The sequence below is a fragment of the Eleutherodactylus coqui genome, chromosome 1 (genome assembly GCF_035609145.1).
Source record: "Eleutherodactylus coqui strain aEleCoq1 chromosome 1, aEleCoq1.hap1, whole genome shotgun sequence".
NCBI classification, from domain to species: Eukaryota; Metazoa; Chordata; class Amphibia; order Anura; family Eleutherodactylidae; genus Eleutherodactylus; species Eleutherodactylus coqui.
In genome coordinates, this window is record NC_089837.1 from 163,286,376 (window position 1) to 163,308,199 (window position 21,824).

General features: G+C 44.3%; 1 protein-coding gene across 1 annotated transcript; it reads left to right on the forward strand.

Annotated features, from left to right (window-relative positions):
• The first annotated feature begins 812 nt into the window (after positions 1 to 812).
• Positions 813 to 21,704, forward strand: CAPN10 (calpain 10). Its single transcript, XM_066602841.1, has 12 exons — positions 813 to 1,101; positions 1,954 to 2,085; positions 3,866 to 4,062; positions 6,483 to 6,673; positions 7,514 to 7,655; positions 8,562 to 8,728; positions 10,078 to 10,340; positions 13,281 to 13,483; positions 15,459 to 15,708; positions 17,640 to 17,827; positions 17,974 to 18,019; positions 21,022 to 21,704. The coding sequence occupies exons 1-12, from the start codon at positions 976 to 978 to the stop codon at positions 21,052 to 21,054; spliced, it is 1,938 nt and encodes a 645-aa protein (XP_066458938.1). The 5' UTR covers positions 813 to 975; the 3' UTR covers positions 21,055 to 21,704.
• The last annotated feature ends 120 nt before the right edge of the window (positions 21,705 to 21,824 follow it).

The following is a 21,824-nucleotide window of genomic DNA, read 5'->3' on the forward strand; positions in this document are numbered from 1 at the left end:
GCTCAGATCTTGGAGGGCGCAAAACTGGAATGAACTAATCATTTTTATCCCCATTTATTTCATTGGGTTTTCAAAAAAACTGCTTTCCATCTGCTTCAGTTCCGTTTTGCTTCAGGTTTTCTGATACGGTCACACCGCACAGTGAGCGCTGATAAAACCCAAAAACCAATGGCGGAAATACTTCTTCCATTCCCCACTCCCACCCATGTAATAAAGGTTTTACTATACACCATACACATCCCAAAGTCGTGCCATCAAGAAATACATTTCGTCCCGCAAAAAACAAGCCCATCTGGCCGTGGCGACTATTTATTTAGGTTATGGCTCTTTCAATATTTCATATGAAAAAAAACAAGATAACAGCGCAAAAACAGGCCCGTCACTAAGGGGTTAAAATCTGCAGCGCGGGTCAATGTATTCCGGGGATAGTCTCAATCATTTGGCCGTTACTGCCGTACAGGGGATATTTACCGCATGCACACACATCTATCTATCTATCTATCTATCTATATATATATATGTATATATAATATGTAGGTATGACGATACCCCCGGAATGATAATAAGGCCGTATACAGCTGTGGCATCTTATGTGCCCCTAATGCCCCCTACACAGGGCCTAGGCGGTGCCGCCACTGACAGAAGAGAATAGACCCACAAAGCTGGGAGGTGACCCAGCTGGAGACCGGCTGACCCCGCCCTCTGGACAGCGGGCTATGGGGTAGTGCGCTGCGGCCGCGTGACGCTCAGGGCAAGAGGTGCACAGCGCCTGTCTGGGGGCGGGGCTTACGGCGCTGCTAGCAGCATGGGGCGGGGCTGCTGGCTGAGTGACACCCGGTAGCCGGTAAGCCGCTCTGCTGACGGCCGCACAGGTCTGTACGTTCCGGTAGCTCCGTGCCATGTTGTATCAGATGAGCCGCCGCTTCCCGTGCCCCGCGCCTCTGCAGTAGGCCGGGGGTACATGCCGCAGATAAGATGCCTCCTCCCGTCGCCGGGCTGTTCGTGGACTCGGAGTTCCCTGCCTGCGTCTCGTCCTTGGTGGGTCGTGCTAACACCCCGCTGGCCCCGTTATCTGAGCGCATTACATGGCTGAGACCTCAGGTGGGTACCCGGTGCTGCCCCGCACAGCGCCCTGCAGACTCCGGGCTGCCCCTCCACCTGCCGGACCCTGGGCTGCCCCTGGACCCGCGGACCTTTGGGCTGCCCCTCCACCTGCCGGCCCCTGGGCTGCCCCTGGACCCGCAGACCTTTGGGCTGCCCCTGGACCCGCGGACCTTTGGGCTGCCCCTGGACCCGCGGACCTTTGAGCTGCCCCTGGACCCGCGGACCTTTGGGCTGCCCCTGGACCCGCGGACCTTTGGGCTGCCCCTGGACCCGCGGACCTTTGGGCTGCCCCTGGACCCGCGGACCTTTGGGCTGCCCCTGGACCCGCGGACCTTTGGGCTGCCCCTGGACCCGCGGACCTTTGGGCTGCCCCTGGACCCGCGGACCTTTGGGCTGCCCCTGGACCCGCGGACCTTTGGGCTGCCCCTGGACCCGCGGACCTTTGGGCTGCCCCTGGACCCGCGGACCTTTGGGCTGCCCCTGGACCCGCGGACCATTGGGCTGACCCTGGACCCGCGGACCTTTGGGCTGACCCTGGACCCGCGGACCTTTGGGCTGACCCTGGACCCGCGGACCTTTGGGCTGACCCTGGACCCGCGGACCTTTGGGCTGACCCTGGACCCGCGGACCTTTGGGCTGACCCTGGACCCGCGGACCTTTGGGCTGACCCTGGACCCGCGGACCTTTGGGTTGACCCTGGACCCGCGGACCTTTGGGCTGACCCTGGACCCGCGGACCTTTGGGCTGACCCTCCACCTGCCGGACCCTGGGCTGCCCCTGCCGGACCCTGGGCTGCCCCTGGACCCGCGGACCTTTGGGCTGACCCTCCACCTGTTCTTCTATCCCTAGGAGATTTGTGCCGCTCCGCACCTCTTCCCAGAGAACCGCCGGGAGGCTCTAGGAGGACAGGGCATCCTGGGGGACTGCTGGTTCATCTGTGCCTGCTCGGCGCTGCTGCAGTCTGCCGCCCTCTTGCATCAGGTAGGTTACAGGCTCCACCGTAATGTATGTATATGGGCCCCTCCAATGCTGTACGGCGGACGAGCCTGCGAGTGGCATTACATCCGCACTAAGGCCTGCCTCACACAGACCGCTATTACCGCGATCAGCACAGCGCTAATCGCAGTACAACGCGCCTATTGTTTCCAATGGATCCGCTCAGACAGCCGCTCGATCGCAGCACTTTTCAGCGCCATGATTTTTTAGTTGTGTCTGTTCTATTTTTGAGCGTTTAGCGCTTCTCATCAGTGATTTAAATCGCGGCGCTTACTGCATCGCCGGTGTGAGGGAGGCCCAGGCTGCCTTCATGCATTGCAGAATCCACAGCAAGTGTCCGCCTTCGGATTCCGCACAAATACCGCCAATAGCGTGCTGTGGCAAAAGGCTTTTTTCTCTACACGAGCAGAAATCAATTGTGGTTTTTCCATTCGCGGAGGAGAAATCGCAGCATGCTCTATTTCTGTGCGGTACTGCGGATGCCCACCAGGCACAGGGTTTGACTCCGCTGCGGGCTCCCGCGTGCAGAATCCGACCCGGCTGTAAATCTGCAGCCTCCGTGTGTTTCAAATTTTTTTTAATGTGGAATCGAAAATTTAAAAAAACCCAGTATACATCATCTTAGAAGCGCTGTCAGCCCGGCTGCATCTTCTCCCGGGTCCCTGGCACTATTCGCCTTCATCTCTTCTGGCTGGGATTGAAGAATCCCAGCTTCCAGGAAGCGCTGCCTCTGATTGGCTGACACTTAGCCATTCATCGAGCATCAGCCAATCACAGCCAGTGTTTCCAGGAGGCCAGAAGAGATGAAGAAGACCAGTGCCAGGACCATGAAGAAGCTGCAGCGGAGCCCCGGACAGCGCTTCTAGGTGAAGTCTACTTTTTTTCTCTGAAGGTAGGGCTTATATTTCAAGCCCCCCCTTACCCCTGAAAATCCTCGCACGTGGTGCTACAAAGTCGCAGTATTGCCACAAGAAGACACAGCTATATCGCGCGGACCAGCGATGCAATATCGCTGCAATCGTCTCGCAGCGATGCCATGTCCCTCTTGTGAATGAGGCCTTAGGCCTATGTCTACACGCACATATCTTCATGTCATGCCTACGATTGGAAAACTGAAAAAAAATGTAGTTTTCTAGTATGTTCAGTCGTAGAGTAAATGCTATGGATTTTCTGCATGGGAAATCTGTAACATTTACAATTCTAACCATGTGAACGAGATTTTTACCAAATGGTGTGGAATTAACACACACTGATCTGCCATGAGGCTGCCACCGACTCTGTGCGGAATACAATGTAATCAGCACTCCCATGGAGAATTCAGCACCATAGACAGCAAATGCAGCATGCGGTCTGAGCTAAATCTAAGTATCTATTCACATGGCCTTATTTTTCACAGATATTTTTTTTAAACACAACATGACCTATTTTTGTCCTTTTTTGCCTCTGTATTACTTTCTATTGGCCAAATATGGATCGAGCCAATGCTTTGCCCCATAGATATGGCACACAGCTGCAGATCAAAGCAGGAGAATGGAGTGACTCTGAGTCTGGAGAAGTCATGTACTCGTAACCCCGCACCACAAAAACTGTTGCTCTGAGAGGGATAATTCTTTCAGACTGAGAATATTAAAGCCACCAGCCCATCATGTTACCAACCTGCCATTCAGTGCCAGTCACTCTACTGCCATCCTACCATGCATGTCAGAGTGTTTCTACAACTCTGCATTTAGGGTAACCTCCTCATGGTCACCTAATTTTTTTGTAGGTGTTTCCAGCTGATCAGTGCACCTGGGAGGATGAAGGGTACACTGGATCCTTTACTTGTCAGTTTTGGAGATATGGTCGCTGGGTGAAAGTGACTATTGATGATCGCTTGCCATGTCTTGGGCACAAACTCTGCTTCTCCCATTGCCAGGATCAAGGAGCTTTTTGGCTACCACTCTTAGAAAAGGCATATGCCAAGTATGTATATATGAAAAAACTTACTGTAGTTTATGTATCCGTTGTGTCTGCTAAAACTGACACACTTGCATCAGAAACGTCGCACTATATTTTAGAATTACACTATTTCTGTTATCAAGTACCGAACTTCTAATGAGAAGGTATTAACGAGGTTGTCAGGAAGTCTTAGAGTGCTTTCACACAAGACGGGATATTGCATGTCCAGATGCAGATCTGCCTGCAGATTGCAGGTTGGATGTTAGTGCTGAATGTTCTGTCCCCTGTAAAGGCATCCTTCGGGACCTTTCACGCAGTCAGCATATTTTCGCATTTCGCAGCTAAATCTGCTGCTATGGATCTCCACGGCCATTACCCATATGTATACATGCGGATTTTGTTGCATAATTTTGCTGTATTTTTAGCTGTGGAATGCGGAAGTATTCACCTGTGTGAACATGCTTTTGGGGAGCTTTCCCATGGGGCAGAATTATTCCACAATCTGCACCAAAATCCACAGCTTATTCTGCCACTACAAATTCCACACCAAAACCTGCAAGTCTTGTTGCAGATTTCAATGCAGAATTGCAGATTAACTTAAGCCATTTCAATTCTGCAGCAAAATCCTCAAGGAAACGTATAAAATATGAAATTATTTTGCCTGTGTAACTGCACCCTTACTGTTGCTGACCTATCCAGGATAGTTCATACGTAAGTGATCGGCAAGTGTCTGCGCCAGCAGGGGCGTAACTAAAGGCTCAGGGGCCCGGGTACAAAAGTTCAGCTGGGGCTCCCCCCACCCCACACCATCTTCCCATCTGTACCAATACCCAGAGGCGTAACTTGAAGATTCGGGGTCCCAATGCAAAATCTGTAACCGGGCTTCCAACTGTAATGCTTTATTCATACTACCAGGCTCCCTATAAGTAGAATAGAGGCCTTATGGGCCCCCTAAGGGTCCTGGGCCCGGGTGCAATTGCATCTCCTATAGTTACGCCCTTGTGCGCTGGAGTTCGTTGCTGATTGCCGGGCCTACGGTCAGTGTGGACAGTGCTGAAAGCAGGTAGAGCTGTCCCTATTGCAGCAGTACCAATCTAGGCTGCTGCAGTAATGACTGCTTTATCTGCCTCCCGCACTGACAATGATCCCGACCTTCAGCTACTAGGTGGGAATCCTGAGTAGCACGATAGGTCATTAATAGTAAAAATCCCGGACAACCCCTTGAATTTGTAATATAGCTAAACATGTTTCATCCAGCTTACACTAGTGTTGTGAGCGGAAATAGTATAGTGTGTTTTCAACAGACTAAAGCTAAAAAATCCCATGCTTATAAAGATTTCTATAATGCTACAAAATTACCATTTACTTGACTTATTAATATGCCCCTTCTTATGTGCACCTACAGCTGGATTCACATATGTAGTTTTTTGTTTTTTTTTAGCTTAAGGCCGAATGTACATGGGGAAAATAGATTATTAAATCTGCTGGGTCTCCTCCCGTGCGTGCGATCCACGCCCTTAGGGATTCATTGGGCACCTGCAGGTAATTAAATACCTGCGGATGTCCTTTTCCCCCGGTGCGCGGATCACATGCGCGGTAAAAAAATTCCAGCATGATCCATTTTTGTGCAGTTCTCCCACACGGACTTCTCCTGCGGCTTCCATTGAAGCCAACGTAAGCCGTCTGAATCTGCGACAGACGCAGCTTTCACTGCATCCATGCCATGGACTGTGGCACGGCGTTCCTCTGTACTGTGCACGTGCGCCCGCGTGTTGGCCAGCACATTCGCAGCAGAGGAGAAGACTGTGTGCAGGAGGCCTAAGTCTATCTACACACGGGCGAACATGATATCGGGCCGAGAGAGACTGCCTGGTATCACACTCATGAATGTCTGTGGTTTTTTTTGTTGTTGTTTGTTTTGTTTTGTTTTTTTACCTGCAGATACAAGGTGTTTTTCATGCAAAAGCTCATTCCATCTGTAAAATTCCGATCCTCTCGTGCAAGTTTTACGCGCGATAGAGGATCTGAAGTGTTTCCCATTGACTTCAATGGGGAAACCTTGCATCGTACGGCAAGTGAGAGCCATGCAAGGCATTAACAGTTACATTGAAATCAATGCGTGATGCGCTCCGAGGACCGTGAAAAGTTAGAGTACGTCCCGATTATTTTTTATTTTTTCTTCTTGCACCGCGATGCGGAAAAAACCTTACCTGTATATATAACTCCATTCAAAAGAATGGGATTCATATACGCACGTCTCGCAATGCGCAAATATCGCATGATTTCTCGACCTAAGGGCAGCATTTTTCCTTCCTTTTTAGATCCATCCCAAGCTTTGGCTTAAAAAAAAAACCTGCATGTAGACATCTAGCCTAATCTTATGTAGTCAGCACCTGCGTACATAGAGTTGAAATACTTAGTTGCATATATTCGTTTGTCTACAGGTTACACGGCTGCTATGAGGCTTTGTGGGCTGGTCAAGTCGTTGATGCTTTGGTAGACTTAACAGGGGGGTTGGTAGAAAGATGGTCATTTGAGTCTGCAGAAGAAAGTTTCAGAGACGAAATTGTCAGTAAGATGCTGGATTTGAAGGAGAGATGTGCAATGAGCTGTTCTGTGCTCCACAGCAGAGAAGGTAACAGACTCTATTAACCATTTAATTTGTGCTGTGACTACTGTATTAACGTACCCCAGCAATAAGACTTCGATCTTACATTGTAGGGAGTGTGATTTGTAAATAATTATATACTAGTAATAAATAATGTAGATGCTGTCTTGTATATTGATGTGCAGTTTCTGACTTGTCTGCTATCTTTGTTCCCTCTTTCCCTCTCATGGTTCCCCCAATGGAGTCTCATCTGCAGCCTACATTTTATACTATTCCTCTCCCTTTGTAGAAACAGAAGGGACAAAAGCTCCTCGCTCTGGACTTGTTCTGCTGAGTCTTATCTTAGGGCAGTAAATGATAGATCAGCGACTTAGAACTGTTATTAAGAAGAGAAGCAACGTCAAATCTCAATAGCTAATAGCTTTTCTGCCTGCCAATGCACACTAGCGGACTTGTACTGCGGATTTCCGCAGCGGGAAATAAATCGTGGCATGTTCTATTTGCCACGGATTTTTCCGTGGGAGGTCTCCATTAATATAGTATTAATGCAGACAGTGGAATTCCACGATCACCAGCAGGCACTTTGCGGTTTATATCGCAGTACAAATCTCGCGCAATTTTCTCAGCCGTGTGAAAACGGCCATAGTGTGATACTTACTCTGCATACTTAAAGTGCAACTACAAGACTGAAGTCTGCTGTGATTTGCAATTCATGCTATACAGTAAAGTCTATCTTTTTTTTTTTATATACAAGCACCAATGCCTAGAGTATATGCATGATTTAACATTGTGGAAAGGAATGGCACATGTATATTCTAAGTTTCTGCTTCCATTTTAAAGTGTTCATGTGATCTAATTTATATGTAGGGTCTGGAGATTTGGGCCAGTTTCATGCTTTCACAATCACAGATATACAGCATGGATTTACAAAGGATGGAGAATCTTTGCTTTTGTTCCGTGTACACAACCCGTGGGGCAGAAGCTGCTGGGAAGGATCCTGGGGGAAAAGGTTTGTCTGAACAACTGTAGGTTCTATATTTTCGCAAGGCAGATTACCCCTTTTCAATCCACTGTCTGACATCTTCCAACGCTCTGATTGAAGCCAGTACAGCTCCGATGTCGGAAGACGTCTGGCAGGGTATTCTTACTGTAGATTACTGGCCGCTCTGTTGTCGGGGGGTGGGGGTGGGCTCTCCGGTTTGTCACATACTGCAGTACTGGCTCTAGCCAGCAGATGGCACCATTGTAAAATGGCAGAAAAAGAGAGCCTCCCTAGGAAACCCTGAATCCAAAATTGGATTGCAAAGGGTTAAAGAGAACCTGTCATGGGATAAAGTCAGTGGGGCTGGCTGCATGGCTCTTTAACATCTATCATTACATCTATAACTTGTTTAAGAGCTGATATGGGGCAGGGGATGGTACTATGTAGATGACTTTCACCTGTAAGTCGTGTAAAATTCTAGTGCTGTCTCCACTTCTCTGTTCATATGTCTTGTAAATGCAATCCCATTATTTTGTTTTTTTGCCATTACACGGCAAGTGATATATTAATCCCTTGGTGACACCCACCATCCATGTACTGTGCATGGTCAGGAGCTGATCCTGCTCCATACATTGCAGGTGCTGGTTGTGTTATACAGCGGACATCTGTAACTCCGATCCTACTCATCTAACCCCCTCAGATGTTACAGTCAATAGCCACTGTAGCATCTGAGATGTTAGGCAGGAAGGGGTTCCTTCTGATCTGCCCTCCTATAATGCAGAACTTCCCGGTCATTAAAGAGTTAAGAGGATGATTTATTTCCCATCTATTACTTCAGCTTCATATATACTGTATATACAGCATTGATAGCACTGCTAAACTACTTTGCTAGAAAAAGTCACAAAACAAAGTTTCTCTTTCTCGTTATCTCAGTAGTGATAATTGGGCTGTAATGGACCAGAAAGAACGTTCTCGATTTCTATCTCAAATTCAAGATGGAGAATTCTGGGTGGAAAAGGAAGAATTTTTCCAACAATTTAATGAGGTTACAATGGCATTCCCTGTCAATGAGGAAGATCATATTCAAAGTATCTGGACTGGTGAGTGCAGGTAAATTGTGCAGAGTACATCTTGAGGGTTAAGTGAAGCCCCTATGGGGCATATTTATTAAAACAGTTTTAAGAGTATATTCACGCAAAGTAAAACTGATATGGAAAAAAATGCAAATTTGTGAATTTTGGTGCGGAACTGCAGCAGGAATCACTCCTTCAACTTAAAGGATAAAATCTGCTGCGGATCTATGGGAAAACCACATCAAAATCTGCAACAAATAATGTGGGTTTTGGTGCAGAGCCACACCAAAATCTAATATGTGTGAACATACCCTAAAAGAAAAACTTTGTTGCCCATAGTAACCAATCACAATGCAGCTTTTATTTTACCAGTGCAGTTTAAGAAGTAAAGGTGCAAGCCCTCACACTGCTAGAGCGATGGCAAACTAAAAACACATTTATGGCTTTCGGAAGATGGGGATAAGAAAAAAGGAAAAAATTCTCAGACTAAATTTGGCAGCTGCAGTAACGGGTTAGAGGGGTTTTCCAGGAAAAATACTATTGATAACCTATTCTGACGATAGGTTATCAATGGTTTATTAGCTGGGGACCCCAGCCAATTAACTGATTTGGTGCCCGATGACAGCACCACTGATTGACTCCTCGCTCCGACCCCTGTGTAGTGGCTGGCGACTGTAGTTGCCGGCGCAACTCTCATTGAAATCAGTGGGAGCTGCGCTTGAACAGGGGCTGGAGCAATGGTTAGTTAGTAGATGCTGGTATGGACCCACCTCAAACTCTGCATGTAACACATGGATTTCACTCACTCATTTAGGGCTCAGTCACATGGGCGTTTTTACGCGCGTAAAAACGTTCGTACTGCGTTCGTTAAAATAAAAAACGCACCTACAAAAGATAGAACATATGGGTGGCAATGGACATGGTCACGTGGGTTTTTTATTGTTTGTTTGTTTTTTTACGCACGTATAAACGCCCGTGTGACTGAGCCCTTAAAGAGGTGAAATCCCAACTTAAAATCTACAGCATAAATTGATGTACTGCAGACTTGAAAAGTGAGTGGATGAGGGTATGGTCACACAAGATTTTTTGAATTCCCCTGTGTGACCATACCCTCATCCACTCGCTTTTCAAGTCTGCAGTACATCCATTTATGCTGCGGCTTTCTGTTGTGTTTTTTGTCGGGAACAGTCATAGTGCAAAATCAGCGTATGTAATTGATGCAGAAACTGCGTTTCCATGTCAAGAAATGACAGATTTCACTGAGGAAAATGCTGCCCCAATTCGACCATGTGAATGTAGGCTTTTAGTGTTCTCTCACTAAATTTATTAAGTACTATAGGGATCATTAAAAATACTTTTTTTCCTTCTGTACATAGGTGCTTTGCTTTCTCACACACAACAGATTTATGGTTCTTGGATTAAGGGCCAAAATGCAGGGGGATCCCGCAACAACACCAGCTTTCCTGATAACCCAAAGTTTTGGTTACGTGTAAGGGAGCCAAGTGAAGTCTATTTAACCCTTCTACAAAAGCCTAGGGTTGAAATAGGAGCCTCCAATGATATGCACAGCAGCAGAAAGTTACAACGTGAGGTCTCGGATACTGCTGCCCCAATTGCTGTGGGACTCCACCTATGGAAGGTAAATTTTAGACTTGCATTGGGCAGTATGAACACAAATGGCATAGTTTTGTGAATGCAAGAACAGATATCCTTCTTGTAATCTAATTATTATTGTTTATTAGCACTAATTAGTGCTATACAAAATAAAGCTTTGTATATGGAATGTTAAATATTTTATTCTATAGACTATAAATCTCACTAATGATGTTATGCATACAACAACAAATTAAATAATATTAATCTTAACACTATACAAAGCTATTCGATCTTTCTTATAACTTACACAATTTTATGAAAATTTGTATATCGTACTATGTCATTTCATAACCATATATTGCCTGATAATGTACTCCTTATAGGACAATATCATTCATAGAGTATCCAAATCAATATCATGATTTATCCTTCTTAATAAATCCCTCATCCAACAATTATTTTATCAGATCAATCCCTAATAAAGAACAAGTTTGTCCTTTTAGATGTAAATATTATAAGTATCATAAATATTAAATAATTCTTCATTAAGAATCTACCAATTTTATAACACTAATTCATTATCTGCTATGTTAGAAAATGCATTATTAATTAATGATAAATATTGCAATAAATTACCAATTCTCTATACTAGATGGCTACTCCAATATTTACAAAACATAGGAATCTATAAAAGTATTGTTTTGAGCAAAAAAAAAAAAGATTAAGAATCGAAACTCGTTCTCCGTGTACCCTGATTTTAAGCACACTCTTTAATAAAGCAGGATAAACACTCTGCATGCGTTCATATTCCCATGATTTTTGCTTATTGTGTTTGGAATCTCTGTAATAGTTAGATCAGTGATTCCCAACAATTTCAGTGATTGAAAACAATGCGTGCATTCCCAATGGTGCACGCATGTCCTATCTTTGCAGGCACACGTCTGTAAAGCACGGACATGTGCGCGCACCATAGGGAATGCAATGTTGCAAACACGCTTGTGTGAAGCCACCCTTAGGGTGGGACTACATGGAAACCTTTTGTAGTGCCACATTCCAATTTTCACTAGTGACAGCTGCCATTCACAAACTTGTTCTCTATAGGGTGTACCTCCTGGCTTTCCCTGGATTGCAACTGTAGCTTGATAGCTAACCTCTTAGCGACCAAGTATTTTTCTTTTTTTCCATTCTTGTTCTCTTTCCACCCCCCCCCCCTTCTTGTTCCTTTTTAAAAAATCGTAACTCCGTTATTTATCCATCAACATAGCTGTATCAGGGCTTGTTTTTTGCTGGACAAGTTATATTTTTCAATAGTATTGTTTTAATGTACCATATAATTTACTGTAAAACTTAAAAAAAAATTCAAAGTAAAGTAAAATGAAAAAAAAACCAAAACTTCCACCATCTGTCAGTGCATCTTGCTTTTATGGCGCACAAACTGCAAACAAAAACGACATGATGACTTTATTCTATGGGTTAGTACGATTACTACGATCCCAAACTTAAATAATTTTTCTTTTTTACTATACTCCTTTTTTTTTTTTTTTTAAAGTCAGCAACAACTTGTGATGTTTTAATCGCTCCTGCAGTATGATGTATTGCCATAGCATTACATCATACTATGATTGGACAGGCACTCCACTGGCATGGCTTGATGGGCATTCTGCCATGACATATATAGACTAAGAAAAAGGGTCGCGTTTCTGCTAGTCCTGCAGCTTTTTTCAACAGGCTTATGAAAAAGGCTGCAGGACTAGCTGAAACGCGTCCAGCTCCTTGATGTCTATTTTATACGATGTCTCTTCCCTGAAATAAAAAAGATTTTAGACGTTGAAGCAGACATTTTTTCTTCATTTATATATTGCTATTCCGCTGAAGCTGATGGTTTCCTTTTGGTCTGGGCTCCTTCTGTTATCATTGCCTGGCTGTGGGGTCCCCACTATAGAGAGTGAGCTCTATTTTTTTTTTTCTTACCTCACATTCTGCCATGACAGGCCTAGGGCCTTTCCGAAGGCCCCGGCTGCCATGACACCAACGTGGCTCCATGCGATCTCATCGCGGGGAAGAGTATGGGACGTTCAGGGGATTTAAATGACGCCGTCAGAATTGGCAGCAGCATTTGAGGGGTTAACAGCTCCAATCAGCCGCTTGGTTATTCAGAGCTGTTGGTTTCGGCTGTAAGAAGCAGCCGGCGCCTGGGATGTGTGTAGATCGCCGCACAATCTCTCTTCATATATAGGCCGTCAAAAGGCGGATTGGCAGTCACTAAGGGGTTAGAATTGAAAAGTCTCACTACAAAACGTCTCCATGTAATGTCTCCAGCCTAAAGGCCCATTTAGACACAACAATTATTGCTCAAAACCTGCTCAAAGGCATCTTTTAAGCGATAATCGTTGAGTGTAAATGTGTCCATCCTTTACTTTTCTGCCGAATGATGAATTTGAGTTTGGCACGAAGTTCATCATTTGGCAGAACAGATGACAAAAATGCCATGCGCTGCGCTCTGCCTGGGAAGATTATATTGTCTCAGCTGTCAGCCCCACGGCAGAACAAAGGGAATTTATTCAGAGAACAGTGGGTGGTCTGTTCTCTGAATACAGCTCCCGGCGGCTCACACGCTACTAATTGGTATTAACAGACATTAGTACCAAGTAGTAGTTTATGCAAAATGATCGCACAAAAGCCATCTTTTCAGCAATCATCTTTGTGTGTAAATGCACCTTAAGATTGATTGATTGCTACGGATATAAGAATGAGGAGGTAATTAGTATTTTCTCACCCAGTCATTCACATATTAGACTTTCCAAAGATTTTATTGGGGCCACACTCCTGACCATACAATGTAGTGCTGTTTAGTGTTTGTTAATGGCCCCAATCTATATGTAACACTGAATATTTTACTTAACCTTTCACACCTAATACGTAAGACCTGCCTACTTTTACAATTTCGTGGTTTTTATTTATTTTTTAAATTTTTGTTTTATAGGTGGAAAAACGTCGTTTTAACCTTCAGAAGGTCATTTTGACACCCCCTGTAGCTGGAACCTCCTCACATAGTTATGATAGACAGCTGCATTTACGGTGCGAATTATCTCCGGGATACCATCTCCTTATCCCCAGCACATTTCTCAGGGACACAGAAGGGGACTTCTTACTGCGTGTGCTTTCCAATGGACCCATCATACTCAGGTTACATTGAACAGATAATCTTATTCTATTTTTGTCAGATATTGCCACATAAAGTGTAACAACCTATGGCAATTTCATCTATAAACACCTAGGCAATGCAGGCTTGTGAGCGGTGCAGTAGAAGCTCTGGCTCCAAAATTAGTAATCCTTTTATCACTAGCACACAATATAGGCCGGCTGCACATGACCGGATATGCATTGCATGCTATGGAAAAGCGCTTTTATTCTGCATATGAGTGGAAATCAATGGCGATTCTCTTTTTTTTTTTCCTCCTGCTGGCAGAGGAAAAATCACAGCATGCTCTATTTTAGTGTGGTGTCTGCACAGACTGCTTCCATTCATGTCAATAGTAAGCAAAAGACCACGGCACTCACTCTACCCCACCAGAGTGAAATACTAGGGGGGAGGCAAATTAGAGAAAAATAGTATTTTTAAGTAGAGGAGAATCTTAGTTCTCTGTAGCGAAAAAAATCTAGTTAGATAGATGCAGAGCCACCAACAGGGCTATGGACAGAAGCCCCTTGGGGAAACACGTATAGCAGAAAAGGTGGCAGCATATAGTGATGCACAAAAAAAACTCCTTGTCTAAAGGAACATGCTTTATTGTTTCATAATTTAAAAATTAGGCGACGTTTCGACCTGTAAAGGTCTTTTTCAAGCCTATAAAGACAATAACAAAAGTGTGTAAACACTAAACAAATATCTCAACGTACATACATACGTGACATCACAAGGGTGGAGCTCTGTTCACTACTTCCTTATCACTATGCTATTTAAGAGCTAGCTGCTGCACCCTGTGGACATGTGGAACATGGACTCCATACCTTGTTTCATCTGTTTTTTGGTGCGTATCATCTTGTTTTTTAGTATGTTCTCTTTGGTTTTTATCTATGTAAATATTTTATGATATGTATGTACGTTGAGATATTTGTTTAGTGTTTACACACTTTTGTTATTGTCTTTATAGGCTTGAAAAAGACCTTTACAGGTCGAAACGTCGCCTAATTTTTAAACTATGAAACAATAAAGCATGTTCCATTGATGTCAATGGAAGCCGTCTGACCTGCAGCCCATCCCCAATTAACATTACAAACAGGACGTGGATTCCGCGTCTTCGCCTAGCAACGGCGCAGGAAAATCTGTACTGCGCATGTCTGACAGCGAGCTGTCCGGACCATACGCAGCACAGATAAAGAAGACAGGTAAGCAGGATAATCGGCCAGGCACAGGGTCAGATTCCGCTGCGGGATACTGCACCCGGAATTTGACCCGGTCGTGTGCAGTCGGCCATAGTGTTACTCATTCTAGAAAGAATACGGATCTGTAATTGCAAAAAACGAATTGTAGAATGCAAAATAAAATTGCACTTAGGCAGAGTAGGATTTCAATTCCGGTCACTCAGACAGCAGGTAAGGCTTCTGTAGGCAAACAGATAATTCACAGGATATAACTAATATGCCATTTGTGCTGAGATTCTATCTATTAGTTATCAGAACATTTTCTTTTTATATAAGAAATACAGAAAGTCAATCTTGTAGGCAGTAATCGGACTAGGGACTAGGTCACATCAGCGCTTCTTTTCTGTTTTTCTGCTCTTTTTGGGGAAGAAAACTTCACACTTCGGCCAAACTGATCCATCTTGAGCAAACTGAACAGCACCGAATAGACCTCATTGACTATAATGGGGTCTGTTCAATTGTGTTTAAACTGAATTCAGCAATGGAGGTTCTGATGTGAATGAGCCCTAATTTACTCACTATACAACCACAGCAGTTTAGGAAAGGAATGCTTCACTGCAAATATTTTTTTGTGTAGGTATTAGTCAAATTATCATTCAACTGTAAAAGTATATTGTTTCCCAGTCAATGGGACTGAAAATGGTCTTCCAGTGTATGTATAATACACTTTATTTCAGCAGCTAAATCTATTTTAATCATTTTATATATATTTTTTTTTCTTCTCATCCTGATTCAGTGAAATCGCCTCAGTTCCACCTGTGGAGAGGGCAAGCGAAGACGTGATGCCTGGCATATGGGAAACACTGGAGCTTAAAGGAGAGTGGAAGAAAAGTAACAGTGCAGGAGGCAGCAGGAACTTTCCTTCTTACCACCTCAACCCAGCCATTCCTTTTTGGGTGCCCATTAATTCCCAACTGGTAAAAGTGACACTTCGCCAGCACAATCAGGAGAATCAGTGTCATGCCATTGGCTTTCATGTGTATTTGGTGAGTGCCATTTTATTTAGCTTGTACCATAAATTTACATCTATGAACCAAAGTATTAATGGCTGGTAATGTCAATCACCAACTGAAGATCCACTGCTTTAACACATTTGGAGAACATTAACCCTTTGCAATCCAATTTTGGATTCAGGGTTTCCTAGGGGGTTTTCTCTTTCTGCCCTTTATACAATGGCGCCATTTGCTGGTTAGAGCCAGTACTGTGATATGGGACACGCTGGAGAGGCCCCCGGCAACAGAACGGCCAGTAATCTACAGTAAGAATACCTTGCCGGATGTCTACTGACATTGGAGCTGTACAGCCTTCAATCAGAATGTCTTTAGACGTCAGACAGTGGATTGGAAAGGGTTAAAGGGCTTCTTCAGGAATATGTATAGCTGGTGCTCTAGTCACCTACAAAGATCTATAAAATCAGCGATCATGTGAGTGGAGTGTCTGCCAGGTTCTTTTCCCTCCATGTTTCTGTGTTCCACACTCTTGCTGTGCCATCTGGTAGCACTAGGTGGCACAGCAGTTTTTGAGTTATGGATGCATATGTCATCCTTGAGCCGAGGATACAGTGATTGGGGGTGGTAATGGTGTTCGCCTATAGTGAAGGACTGGCCAGTACTGCTCCAAGCGAGGAGGAACGGTGGCAGCCATGCTGGTACACTCTTCAATTGCCCCGAATTGGTTTTGCAGCTGATTCAACAGCACTACCACTTCAGTAAATCGGGTTAGAGAAAAAGGTGACCACCTATTCAGCTTTGTACCTCCATTGCTATTTCAACCAACTTCTTAGTAAGAGCCGCTTCAGGAACCTTTTAAAAGGGGTGAGTTGGTGTTGCCAAGGCTAGCATCTTCCTATGCTTGGCAATAAGAAGACAGCTATCAATCTGTGGTTAGAGGGCAGGGTGTATGTAAGTAGCCTCGTGGATTGAGCAGGCCCGACCATGAGTATTGAGGATTACTTCCTGTAGTCCTCCGTGTTGCTTCTATTAGTAGAATGCAAGTTTCTCCCAAACTAGAGTGTGTGTCTTAAAAAAAAAAATATTATATATATATATATATATATATATATATATATATATATATATAATGACACAAAGCTGGGTGTCCCAAGAAAATGCATACACACTTCAATAGTGGTTATCTATACGCAGTAGGGCTAGCTGAACTGTTTTAGACACATGTTTGGTAGCCCCCTGGTTCATTTTCATGGTGAGCTACTCCACTGTAGCGTATTGGTTGGCCCTCTCGCACCTTTGTAGCTGATGTTCACCTCTGACATCAATGGCATGTGGTGCTCCGCAATTTCCACGACTATTACTCCCAATGGTGTCATTAGTCCATTCACGATACACTTTCACCACAGCAGCATGCAAACCGTTTACAAACTGCTGGCTGAGAAATACTGCCATCCTTGGTGCAGAAGCCACTGTAGCTGAGGCATCCATAGGAGCCCCAGTTACATTAGGCACTGGCAGAGCTGATCAGGGTCTTCTAGGATCCTGCAGCTCTGCTATGCCAGAAGTCACCCAGCGGTCACTGACTGCCGACTCACATAGTGAAGGAAACACTTTTGCCTTCACTTTAGTACATATCGCTCATTGAGCGATGTGTACTAAAGAGAGGGTTAAAACCCACTTCTCCCTCCTCCTCCGGGTTATCAGCTGTGACTAACAGCTGACAACCCGCCCTGCTTCTGATTGATTGCAGAAGCAGGAAGCTTTAAGCCCCGCCGTAATTTCACATATGGCTGGGCTTTTTAAGCCCGGGACCAAGCGCCATAAATTTACAGTGTCTGGTCCTAAACGGGTTAATAATGTGACACAACTGTGTGTATAATACATGCACAAAAACAGACATATCGTTGTAATCCGTGTGCCAGTCGCTATCTTATGCTGAGAGATTGAATTTTAAATTTTGTCATTAGGTACCAGCTGATGGAAGCCTTTCTCCATATTCACAAGAACCCTGTGCCAGTTGTATTCCACATAGTCACTCCTTAGAAGTGTCTAAAATCTGTAATCTTGCCTCTGGACAATATATTGTTGTGCCTTCCACTTACCTTCCTGACCAGGAGTGCAAATTCTCAATATTCATCTCTACCAAGACTGAGCGGTAAGTGCTGTGTGCAAATCACCTCTTTGTAATAGACGTTTCCTGACCCATTTTCTTTTGATATATGGTGGGGTGTTGTGGTTAAAAGTCAGTGGAAGCTTTAACTTTTTTTGTTTTTCTGTACCTTAACATTTTTGTTTGTGCAGGAAACCTATAAAGAGCAAGGAGACCCTTGGGCAGATCCTCGAAGAGGTGAGAAAATAAGTATAAATCAGCAATTTGCATATCTCTATCCACTATCTCAGAATCAGGATCCAATAATTGTGTGGATGTGAGCATATATAAACCTGTTTTAAAGGGGAATCTGTCGATTTTTAATATCTTGCAAGGAAAGCTGAAAAGACAAAGATTTGAAAGATGTAATAATTTCTGAAAGCACTTTCACTCCCCTGCAAGCAGCCAGTGCGCTGTGTGAAGCATCTAGGGGTCCTGCCTTACTATAACAGAGCTCAGGAATTGGGTTGATGTATAATAAAGCATGGGCTTTATACTAACTTAGGGTGCATTCAGACGACCGTATATCAGCTGGGTATTCACGACGGCCGATATACGGCGTCTCTCTCTGCCAGGGGAGGAGGCTGGAAGAGCTGGGAGCAGTGCTCTGAGCTCTCGCCTCCTCTCTGCCTCTTCTCCGCCCCTCTGCGCTATTTGCAATGAGAGGGGGCGGGGCTAAGTTCCCGGGAATTAGCTCCACCCCTGTCCCGCCTCTCCTCATTGAAAATAGTGCAGGGGGTGGAGAGGAGGCAGAGAGGGGGCGTGAGCTCAGAGCACTGCTCCTGGCTCTTCCAGCCCCCCTTCCTACAGAGAGAGACGCCGTATATCAGCCGGCGTAAATACCCGGCCGATGTACGGTCGTCTAAATGCGCCCTTAGCTTGCTGCAGGGGGGTGAAAGTGCATTCAGAGATGATGATTACATAGAATCTGGGTCTCTTTAGCTTTCCACACATTATAGTAGCTCAGGGTGATGGTGAAACATTCTCTTTAAGACCATCTTGGTGTGTTTAAGGCTCTGTTCACATGGCACTGTTTGTGTCTGGGATGTTTGTTTAAGAAACAAACCATGACCGTTATCAGTTTGATGGATACATCGTGATCTGTTCATTTTTGTTAGTTTTTTTTTTTGCCTCTATTGACTAGTAACAGATGGATTAGTGTACAGATAGAGTACATAAAGTGGGGGATCGTCTTGGATGAAGGGGTGAAGTTATAAAAGAGAATGTAGAAGAGGGATACATGAAGTTGATTAGATTAGGAAACATGATAGGCCTCCCTAAAGAGATGTGTTTTTAGGGTATGCTTAAAACTGTGACAATCGATAATTTACCAGATATTTTTGTAAGGTCTTCTATAAACTGTAGACACAAATTGCAGATTCTATAACGCACACCGCAAATTAGAAGGAAGGGTACTCATAGTGGCCAGCACTTAGGTCGGCTGCACACAAACGGGTTGGATTCTGCATGTGGGAGCCCGCAGCAGAATACGGCCCTTACCGCGGCCGGTGACCCTGCGTACCTGTCTCTTTTCTTCATCTGTATTGCAGATGCCAGGGCCGAGCTGCCGTCGGACATGCGCAGTACGGATTTTTTTTTTTTTTAATGTTTCTTTTTCCCATGCCGCCGCTAGGTCGCAGGTACCCGAGTCCTCACAAATTGGCAAACTGCTTCCATTAACTTCAATTTTTATTTCCCCCCCCCCCCCCCCACTTGCCGAAATTGCAATTTGTTTCCACAAGTGTGCAGGGAAAAGCTGCTTTTTTTTGCATAGCATGTTCTCAACGGTACTTGGTGCAGACGCCAACCATGGATTCTGCAATGAAAATCCGTTCATGTGCAGCCAGCCTTAAGTGATTTTTTTTTTTTTTTTTTTCCGCACAAAAAACATCATTTTAGGTAAATAAACTTTAATTACACTTTTGCTAGTTATCACATTTGGCTATCGTATTCGATTATAAATTGTTTGAGAAGTCAATAACCATTTAACTTGTGTTCTATAGTGGAGAGACAACCAATGCAAGTAATGGTCACAGCATAGAAGCATTGATGTAGAGGTGAGACAGAAAGATGAACCTGGCTGCTGCATTCAAGATAGTTTGGAGAGGGGAGAGTTTAGTGAGGGATAGATCAATCAGTAGTGAGTTGCAGTAGTCAAGGCAAGAATGGATCAGAGCAGCATTAGGTTTTTATACTAAGCAAAGGACGGATCCTGAGGATGTTTTTTGTGGTGGAGGTGACATGAGCATGCAAGTGATCGAGTATAGGGCGTTACGGTAAGATTGGAGTCAAATATGAACCCCCAATATAGTGAGAGTACTGTCTCTGAGTTTCGGTAGCACCACACACTGAACTGGAAATATCAGGTAGATTAAGTAGATGGGGGGGGGGGGGGATGTAACATAATGTTTTCAGATGACTGACAGACATTTGCTGGTGTTTCCCAGCAAATAAGAGGTGTTGTCCAAGAGATGTATAAACTTGGTGTCTAGTTTCTGTCAGCTCTCTTTGCCCCTACTGTATACAATATCGCAGCATGCTACACTATTCTGACAATCCAAAAAGTGAAATTTGATGGAAAATCTCTACTGGAAGTGTGAACCGAGCCTAACTGAATAATTCGTTCTTACTAAACTGTAGCAACGCCTGTAATCTGCATGTTTCAAAATGCCCAATAAGGGCTCTTCTAGTCTCTCATAATAGCAGCTTAAAATATTTAAAAGGAATCTGTCACCATCTTTTTGCTCCCCTCACTGAGAGCAGCATAGGGTAGTGCCTGTCACCTTGATGGCAGTGACATGTCTGCTGTGTGGATCTGTGCAGCAGTTTTGGAGAAAATTGCAAATTATAGTAGCACCCAGACACAGAAGTAGTCCTACATATTCATGAGCTGTAGGCTGGCCACACCCACTCCGCCCTCCAGCCAATGATTGGCAGCTTTTTTTTATGCATAGTAATAGACAGAAGTCCATGAATGGCCAGAGGGCAGAGTGAGTGCAGCCTGTGGCTCATGACTATCCAGGACTACTTTTAAGTAGTACTCTATACATGTGCTGCCACTGATACACATAGCAGATATATCACTGTGTGTCGCTATACTATGCTGCCAACAGAAAGGGGTACAAAAACATGGTAACAGAGTCTCTAACTTACTACTTGCATATTTTCAAACAGAACTATTTTTATCTTTTGCTTTCTAGATTTCCGTAATATCGCTGATGAAGTCAAAGTAGGAAAAGCCATCTGAGGATATTTTTTTTTTCACTCCCTCCTTGTAAGATGACCAAAAAAGTTCAATGTTTTACAGATTTTCATGGCAACATTTTTGTAAACAGACAAACAGGGTATTAAAGGGGTTGTACCAGAACTGACTTATCACCTATCCATAGAATAGGTGACAAAAGTCTGGTGGGGGTCTCACCTCTGAGACCCCCACTGATCCAGAGAACAGGGGGTCCGTTGTCTTCATCTATCAGTGTGGGCTTGTGGTACCCACCCTCAGTGACGTCCGATTGAGTGGAGCTGTGGTTGCACATGCACAGCTGCCCCACTTCATTTAATCTCCTTACTGCAGGTGATGCACTGCAGGAAACTGTTCTTGGAATCAGTAACCGTCTCAGAGGTGAGCCCCCACTAATCAGACTTATCACCTATCCCATGGATAAGTGAGAAGTGTCAGTTCTGGTACAACCCCTTTAAACCGATCGCATGTCAGGTTTGGCACTAACCCAGAACCTGAATGTGAGACTGCCACCAATAATGTAAACCATGAGCTGCTATTGAAAATGATTTTTTGCTGTTCTTATGTTTATACCCTAAGAGCTATAAAGCTGAACTATGTACTGTGATCGTACAGTAAAATAAACTGTATTTTTCTATCTGGCTTATTATAGTCTTTTTCACTTGGTAGAGTTGTTATGATTAAGGACACTACTTTTAAGCCCAGTTATAAATGAGATGTCTCCTTGACACTTAGACTATTGTTAATGAAATCTCTTGAGGA